The sequence below is a fragment of the Urocitellus parryii genome, chromosome 5 (genome assembly GCF_045843805.1).
Source record: "Urocitellus parryii isolate mUroPar1 chromosome 5, mUroPar1.hap1, whole genome shotgun sequence".
In the NCBI taxonomy this organism is placed as follows: domain Eukaryota; kingdom Metazoa; phylum Chordata; class Mammalia; order Rodentia; family Sciuridae; genus Urocitellus; species Urocitellus parryii.
Genome location: NC_135535.1, coordinates 193,656,956 through 193,666,193, shown reverse-complemented (window position 1 = coordinate 193,666,193; position 9,238 = coordinate 193,656,956). Strand labels below are relative to the sequence as shown.

Below are 9,238 nucleotides of genomic sequence, written 5' to 3'. Positions count from 1 at the left end.
TTGATGCTTGCTGACTGGAGTGAGATGGCATCTCAGCATAGGATTGATTTGCATTTCCCTGACAGATCAAAGACCTAACTATAAGACCAGAAACTTTGCAACTGTTGGAAGAAAAAATAGAGGAAATACTTCAACATACAGACACAGGCAAAGACTTCCTGAATAAGACCCTATAACTCAGATAATCAGAGAATTTTGAATCAATAAATGGGGTGGCATCAAATTCAAAAGCTTTCCACAGCAAAGGAAATAATTAATAAAGAGATAATTGACCTAATGGGGGAAAACCTTTGCCAGCTATTCCTCGGACAGAGGACTAATATCCAGTATATATAAAGATCTCAGAAAATTCAACATTAAAAAACAGATAACCCAATTAGTAAATAGGCAGAAGAACTGAACAGACACTTCAAAAGAAGTAAAATTGGCCAGCAATTATATGGAAAAATATCCAACATCTTTAGACTCATTTTTTATTAAAACTGACATTGCCAACTTCCCAAGATTATTTGAAGTAATTTTTAATAAAAAGTCCTATAAAATTAAGTAGAAAAATAAAATTAAGATCATATCATAAAATACTAATTTAAAAGTGTAAGAGAGGAAGAGAGAAATAAATTCGTCAAAATTCATGGCTAAAATAATTGCTTGGATCAAATAATAAATTAACCTTTGAGCTTCCTGGCAGCCAAAGCAAACAGGTAAGAGTTGTGTGTTTCTAGGGAATAAAACATATTATCACATTAGGGGGAAATAAACTCCATCAGAAAGAAAGATTTATTGTGTACTTGGTATTATTGTACACCTAAGGTAAGTTAGTGGCAGCCTTTTAAAAAAATGTATTACAAACTTAATAAAGAAAACTAGAAAAGGCAAAAAGGGAAACCTTTTGTAAAAATATTCTTACTAATAAAAAAAAAGCTGTCACATCATTCTACCCAAATATTTCTTTAACTGGTCTAAGCTCTGAGCCCGATGGTCCTGCCACCCCTTCCAGACATAGCAGTAGATGGAGAGCTCTCTCTGTGACCTGACCTCAAGTTCGCACCTCATCTGCATCATCTGAGAGTTTTCTTTTTGTAACCAAAGTGTCCATCCCAGCAGGTTCACCGCAACTTGCTCTTGGTTGACTAAGTTCCATGAGTGAATGAAGCCCTGCAGAACCTCAGAATGCCCAGGCTCACGGCCAAGGACAGTCTCTGTCCCACTCACTTAGGGCTTTTTCCAACTCAGCTCAGGTTTGAGACTCCACAAATGTGTTCAAGTCTCCATACGCCAGTTACAAAACCCCTCGGCTGGGACAAACCTCCGCCTCATCTGCACAACTGAGAGGAACGTTAGACCCTACGTCACAGAAACACGAGAAAGATGAAATAAGCGAATGTGACCAGAGTGCTTAGAGGAGCAACTTGGCATGGAGGGAACTCTCCAATGTTCTACAGAAACAAATTAACTTCTGAGGCTGCTTTGGGTAAAACTGCAAATGTTCATGACTAACGAAGCCATTGTTGTACACTTCAAAGAAACCACGGCGCGTATTGTTGGCCATTATCTCTTAGCAGGCTGACGGACACCATTGGTCACAGCTCTACATCCGCTCAACAAGCACAAAAACTCAATCAGGCAACATCTGGTGAAGGGCAGCTGAAATGACCCCTCTGGAGGGAGGAACGAGGAGTGATCTGAGAGCTCTTAGCTGGCCAGTCTTTCTTCGGCTCTAAAGGGCAGGCATTTATTTATCCCTCCCATTCAATCGCTCTCCGCTCCACAAAAATGGAGAGAGTGCATACCAAGCTCCAGAAGCTGTGCGAGGTTCTGGGGAATAAAGGACTAGATGTAGCCACTGACCCAAGAGAACACCTAGCAGAATAGATCAGAGGCACTGTGAATGACAAGCCCCACAGTAAGACTTGGGTGCCACAGTTCATTCCAGCTCCCACCAACATATGTTGGAAGAAAAGGAAAACTTCAGTAGAAACTTTCATATTTCAGATGGCCACTTAGCAATCTGTCCTTTAAGGAAACTTGGACGTGATTTTTTTTCTCAGCTTCCCCCCTTGGCATCGCCAAAAGCAATATGGAAGTAGGTAGCCTTTCTCTCCTAGGGGAGCATTAATAATGGGGTAACATGGGGCTGCCTCTGCTGCACAGTATTTATTACAGCTGTAACTCTGTCAATGTGCAAACTTTTAGGGTTTTATTTATTCCCACTCTGGTCACACTGAGAGGACCGGGTCGTTTACCATCCTGCTTCTTCTGTCAGGCATATTTTTATTTGCAGATATAAGGCAAAGTGTATAAATGGTTTTGTAATGGTGGATTTAGGCAGCTTGCAAAACTTGGAGAGGGATCAAAGACCCAAGGTTGCCAGAGTGGCCATGTAGAAGAGAAATCACAGCAGCGAGATGACCACTGGCCAAGACAGCAAGAACACGACAGCCTGGTGGAATGGCCATTAAAGGGCAGTCGTTTCTCTGTTCTCAAGCCAGATCCAGGCAATACAAGCTGACCACTTCTCCCCACATTCTCCCGGCTCAGTTTTCATTTTCAGCAGTTCCTCACAGGACTGCAATGGTGATAGCCAGACATAACTACGCACAGGCCTGCCATTTCAGCTTTTTACGGATGCCGTGGTCCTTACTAGAGACTAGGTTTGCCTTTGCGATAGCTGCAGCCTTAGACACGAGCACCAAAAAGAAGAACATAAAACAGGTGTACCCCAAGGACTTCCTAGGTGCCTCCTAAGTCTCTAAGCAAAGAGAGATGGCCACTTAGCAAGATCTTTCAGAAACAAGAGAGGGCTAAGACAGAGCTATTGTTTGTTGTGGTTGATTGGTTGGTTGGTTTCCTGGTGGCTCTAGGAAGATTAAAATATGAAGAAATGTTTGTTTCACACTTCCAAGGTGATAGAATTTAAATGTCTGCATTTCACAAACTGTCCTCCAGTAAAGGGTCACAGTTTGGTATCATATGATGAATGTCTCTTCCAATCTGTGTGAAGAGCTCAGGAATTCCATGTGGAAACATGTGGCAATAACATCAGAGTCTAACCCAGAGGCCCCTGATGAACATGAGGCAGCTTCCTGGCCCCATGGAGATTCCTTTAGTCATGTCTGCCCAGCAAAGAGAGAAGCCTGCGTCTGGCCCCTTAGGCCTGCAGAGAGCCCTGAAGGTCCTCAGGTCTGCACTGTTGACTCACTTGGGCTGCATGTCCATCTCCCCAACTTATATCTATCCAACTTAAATCTTAAAAGTTGAAACTTTAGCCCTCTCTGAGGGACCTACTACAGCTCATATTCACATTTGTGAAAGTGAAGCACAGGAGGTTAAATCAGGAATTATAGCTCACACAGCCTGGCTTCCAGAGTCTTCAGTGTTAACAAGAAACTCTCAACAAACAAACCTTTTACTAGTAAAATTGTCATTTGTATGACCATGGTCTTCATAAGCAAACAACATTCTCAACTGAAATAGTAATTGGTCCATGCTAGGGCTGCTTTATGACCAACTCTTCAGGACATCCTTGGAATCATTTCACTCTGGACAAAATTTGTTAACGGAGCCAGGTTATTATAAGACTAAAGTTTTTAAAAATTGAACTATGAAACTTGGAGTTATTTTAAATGCTCCCATCCCCCAAAATTGTGATAGTAGAAGCAAATGTCACTCCATTTTGGTTTATGACTTCTTCCTGTAAAACAACCATGCCAAGTAGAAGAGTCATGACTGGGGCAAGATGTTTCCTTTTGCTATAGAAATCTTTAAGAACAAGGAACTACCTAATGGGACATTGTTTCTGTAACTAGGGGTGACTGGGCTGTGATTGGTTAGGCTTCCCTCCTTTGACTGCAGTGTCCTGCTTCTGTAACCTGGCTTGCTTGCATTGGCTAGACCCCCTGAACATCCCTTTTGCAGTTTTCAGGCTTATAAGGAGTGCCCTTGCAATTGTTCTGGTCAGCCGCCACCGGTGTGCTTCAATAAAGGCTTGATTCGATTATACGTGAGTGGTCGTGAGTGGTCTGTAAGTCAGTGTATGAAACCCTGGGATGAAGCACTGGGACGAAGCTTTAACAAAATAAAATTGTCACAGCTATATTTGGCATCTTGAAAGCAATTTTCTGGATAAACTTGGTTGGAGAAAAATGTTATATTACGATATTTATTATATAATACAATAATATGGTAATTCTTTGATCTGAGGCTTACAAATAATAACATGCTTACATGGTTAAAACCAGCATGATAGAGTACTTTTACTTTCAATTTCTGACCACTAAAGGTAAGGGCAGGAAGAAGCTGCCAGAGCTACAGAGATGGCAGGGCTGGAAGGTTCAGGAAGCCTCCTGTGCAACCCACTGTCCCCACACACTTCAGGCCTGAAGACGAGGAAAAGATCTGGTCAAAGTGACCAGCTCAAAGTGAATCAAGTCTACACTGTCTCAACGGGAACATATCCATCTATACGGGAACATATCCATCTATACTCCATCAATTTACATTGGCTTGAGGCAAGTGACTCCCCATCTACCCTGGCTCAAGTTGAGCGACTATATAATGAGTAGTAGAGGGAGGCACTGTGGTCCAGGCCTTGGAGAGGATAGCTACTGGGCTCTGGCTCTAGTCCTTAGGCCTTTCTCTAAAAAAAAACAAAACCCACAATTTTTTAAATCTTTGAAACAATTTATTATACAATGTTAAGAAACAATTTATTATACAATGTTAAAAAAGAAAATGAAAATAAATTTCTCCCAAAGCATGGAAGAAAGGACAAAGAGCAGGACAGGGGGAAGGAAGTGTCCCAGGAAAAGTCTCTATGATGTGTTCCACAGAGAAAAGTCTCTTAGGATGTGTCTTCGCAGGTGGGGGCAGAGGAGTCTTCTGGTGGATGCAGATGCGCTCCTGCCTGGCTCTGGGTGGAGAAGCCTGAGCCCGTCAGCACACCTCACTTACACACTATGATGTCAGCAGCCGCACAGCTTAGCATCTTCCTGCTGTCCATCAGTTCTGTCTGTCTGGGTTGGGCGTTTCCACGGGAACCACTCTCTTTCTGGAGAGTGGCCCTCGGAAGCAGGGTATGCAGCATAGCTGACGGAGGCATTTGGCAATCCTCCTCCTCACCCTCTTCCAACCCGGGATTCTGTCTGGGGGTTGCCTTGTGGAGGTCTCTTGGGAGGGTGAGGGGCTGGGCACTGGGTCAGGCTGGGAGGCTAGGCTGGGAGGCAGTGTGTCCTTGAGGAAGCGGCGTGTGATGGTGGGCATGCTGGCACTTCTAGCAGGCTGCTGCTGCTGCTCACAGGGCAAGGGAAGGGCAGGCTCACTGGGAAACTTCTTGTGGCAGACCCAGGGAGGATCCTTAGGGCCTGGGTAATGCTTGGGCTTCACCTGGGCTGTGGAGGCCTCCCCTTGGGTGCTCTGGTGCTGGAGGATGCGGTAAGTGGCCATTGCATCATTGAATTTCCTTCTCACCACGGACACCCAGGTGTTATAGTGGTCATAACCCATGTTGATCATAGTTTTCAAGATTGTGAGGTCCGGGAGTTTGGGGAGTACCTCACAAGGAGAACTGGGTGAAGCTTCCTCCCCCTGGGTCAGCCACGGGTGCCCCATTACCTGGTCTATGGTGGGCCTCTGCTTGGGGTCCACTTTGAGTATCTCTCGGATGAGGCTCTTGGCTTCCTTGGAGACATGTGAAGGAATGATGTACCTGCCCAACCTGATGAGTTTCTTCAGCTTGCTATCGGTGCTTGCCTCAAATGGCCATATCCCTGTGAGCATTGAATAGAGGACCACACCCAAGCTCCAGATGTCTGCCGGGGGGCCCTCATATTCTTGATGACAGATAATTTCTGGGGGAACATAGAGGAGAGTGCCAAAGAATTTATTCAGCTTCTTTCCAGCTGTGACTCTGGTGCTCAGGCCAAAGTCAATGAGCTTCACATTGCGTTCGTCATCCACCATCACGTTCTCCGGCTTCAGGTCCAGGTGCACGATGCCCTTCTGGTGGCAGTACTGCACAGCCTGCCCGATCTGCCTAAACATTCTGCGGGCCTCCTCCTCCTCCATGCCAGTTGTTGGGATGAAATCCCAAAGCTCTCCCCCACCTGCGTGCTCCATGATGAGGTAGAGGTATTTCTGGGTCTCCATGACCTGAAAGAGATGGATCACATTTGGGTGGTCCAATTCCGCCATCATCTCTGGTTCAGATTGCAAGGTGAATTTCGTGGCTCCTTTGGCCAAGACCTTCACTGCAACCTGTGTCCCAGTAAGAAGATGGCGGGCAAGTTTCAACTGGGCGAAGCCCCCTTCCCCAATGTCCTGCAGGACCATATAATGGTCCGTGAAGGCAGGCTCAGAGCAAGAGCTCTGCTCCTGCAGCTCTACTCTGCTCTGACTACACTGATCTCTCATCCTAAACAGGAACAAGGATGCTAGATAAACTAAAAAAAATATAATAAACCAAAACAAAAAACTAAAACAAAAAAATCAGAAAATGAAAGCAAAGAAAATAAAAGGGAGAAAAAGAAACCCAAATCAAAAAACCCAATATCCAAAGACCACAACCAGCCACCAATCACCAACCACCAACCGCCACCAAACGCTCTAACTATCTGGGAGTCCGACAGGTCACCACCAAGAGCTTCCTGTACTTATGGACAAAAAACCCAGCCACGGCCACTCTCTTATATACCCGCAGTTTGAGATCGCCTCACAGTGGCTCCTGTGAGGTCAGAGCCAGAAATGACTCGGGCACACCCAGGCATAACCCCCAGGGGTCATCTCACTTTTGGGCCTCCAGGACCTTTCCAACTTTCATAATAACTTTCCAACTTTCATAATAGAACAAGAGAGGACCCTGGAAGGGTTTTTGCTTCAGTGGGTTTGGGAGACTGATATTTACTGGTTTAGAATTTAAAATTTGTACGATATTCAGTGGTCTTTTCATTTTGAGTCTGAAAATCTGTAATCACTTTGTGGCTTTGAATGGCCTCATTCTATCTATGCTCAAGATTTCTGCTTTTTATTGCTCTGGACTGAGCATCTTTCCTCCACTGGGCCCTTACTCCTGTCCTTGGGCAGAGCAATGGAGTCAGCCATCAAGGAACTGAGACCTCTGGATCTGTTAGCCCCACAGAATCTTCTCCTCCAAGTTGTTCTTGTTGGATATTTTGGTCAATGAGACAAGAGAGATAATTAAAATACAGCCATACATCACTGCACAGCTTGATAAATGAAATTGTGTGTGTGTGTGTGTGTGTGTGCCCACACTTGTGCAGTTCTGGGAAGTGAACCAGGCTCTTGCACATACTGGAGAAGCTCTTGTAATGTGCACATCCCATCCCTGGGGTTGGGGCTTTCTGGCCTAACCAGCTCTCAATCCTGTTACATTGAGGCTGAACTGAATACAGGAATTTTGGAGGGTTACCTACATTCAAACCAGAGCACATGATAAACCAGAACCCATGGAATTGGTCCCCACTAGATGTGTCCTGTGTGAGGGGAGTCCTTCATGTTGCACTGAAGGACTAATATTAGATAGGAACTCACATCTTGATGGAGACAGAAAGAAACCTGGTAAAATAAATTTGTGACAATTATTTAAAAAAAGCTAGTGCTATTTTTGTTTTCTACAAGACATAAGAGAATATGAAAGCACCCCAGTTTTCTTCCTTAGTATCAAATAAATAGCATAAATAATACTGTAACATGAATGAATGAGGGAGAGGTGTAGAAGAGGTACAGAAGCCTCATCTGTATACTACTGAAGTCATGTTGCTAAAGATTCACACCAGAGTGGCATCTCTTTCTCATGTTAAAGGGAACCCCCATGGGAAACACAAGGAAGTCCTTGTAGAGCATACCCAACATGAGAGGTTAGGGAATTGAAATGCTTCACCACTATCATGAACTAAATAGGAGGAAAGATAATCAAAGAAGCAAGGCATATTAAATAAAAGCTTGTGATGTTCTTCTTATAAGGACACAAGACATGCTGACCCAAGGGTCCATCCTTTTGTCCTTATAAGGACAAAAGCCACAGCGAACCAAAGGCCTTGTCCTGATCTCCTTATAAGGACACATGCCATTCTAAACCAGGGCCCCTCCATGATCTCCTTATAAGGGCACAAGTCAAGGTGATCCAGGGCCCCACCCAGATCTCCTTAAAAGGGCACAAACCAAGCTGAACCAAGACCCCACCCTGATCTCCATTTATGACACAAACCATCTCTTGGAAGAAATGAAAAACAATAACCAAAACCATCAGTGGGAAGTGCCTCTATAAAGACAGAGGGCGGGGGGAAAGCTAACCTTGGAGAAACAAACTAAAAGAAGATAAATAATCAAACATGGCTGGAAGTACAAACCATACATCAATAGTAACTCTAAACGTTAATGGCTTAAACTCTCCAATAAAGCAACATAGGCTGGTAACATGGATTAAAAAAACAAATCCAGCAATATGCTGCCTCCAGGAGACACATCTGATTGGAAAAGACATACACAGGCTGAAGGTGAAAGGTTGGGAAAAAATATACCACACACACAGTCCTTGTAAGCAAGCAGGGGTGGCCATCCTCATATCAAATAAAATCGACTTCAAGACTAAGTTAATCAAAAGGTACAAGGAAGGACATTATATACTGTTAAAAGGAACCATTCACCAACAAGACATAACAATTATCAATATTTATGCACCAAAAATGGTGATATGTGACGTTCATAAAACAAATTCTCCTCAAGTTCAAGAATCAAATAGACCACAACACAATAATTATGGGTGACTTCAACACACCTCTCTCACCATTGGACAGATACTCCAAACAAAAGTTGAATAAAGAAACTATAGAACTCAATATCACAATCAACAACCTAGACTTAACTGACATATATGGAATATATCAACCAACATCAAGTGGATATACTTTTTTCTCAGCAGCACATGGATCCTTCTCAAAAATAGACCATATATTATGCCATAGGGCAACCCTAAGTAAATATACAGGGGTGGTGATAATACCATGCATTTTATCTGATCATAATGGAATGAAAATCAATGATAAAAGAAGGAAGGAAAAATCCTACATCACATGGAAAATGAACAATATGTTACTGAATGATCAATGGGTTACAGAAGACATAAAGGAGGAAATAAAAAAATTCTTAGAGATAAATGAAAATACAGACACAGCATATCGGAATCTATGGGACACAATGAAAGCAGTTTTAAGAGGGAAATTCA

The 9,238-nt window shown here is 43.5% G+C and overlaps 1 protein-coding gene across 1 annotated transcript; it reads right to left on the bottom strand.

Moving 5' to 3' along the window:
- Positions 1-4,998: 4,998 nt before the first annotated feature.
- LOC144255102 (sperm motility kinase-like) lies at positions 4,999-6,408 on the bottom strand. Its single transcript, XM_077799122.1, has one exon. The coding sequence runs from the start codon at positions 6,406-6,408 to the stop codon at positions 4,999-5,001; it is 1,410 nt and encodes a 469-aa protein (XP_077655248.1).
- Positions 6,409-9,238: the final 2,830 nt, after the last annotated feature.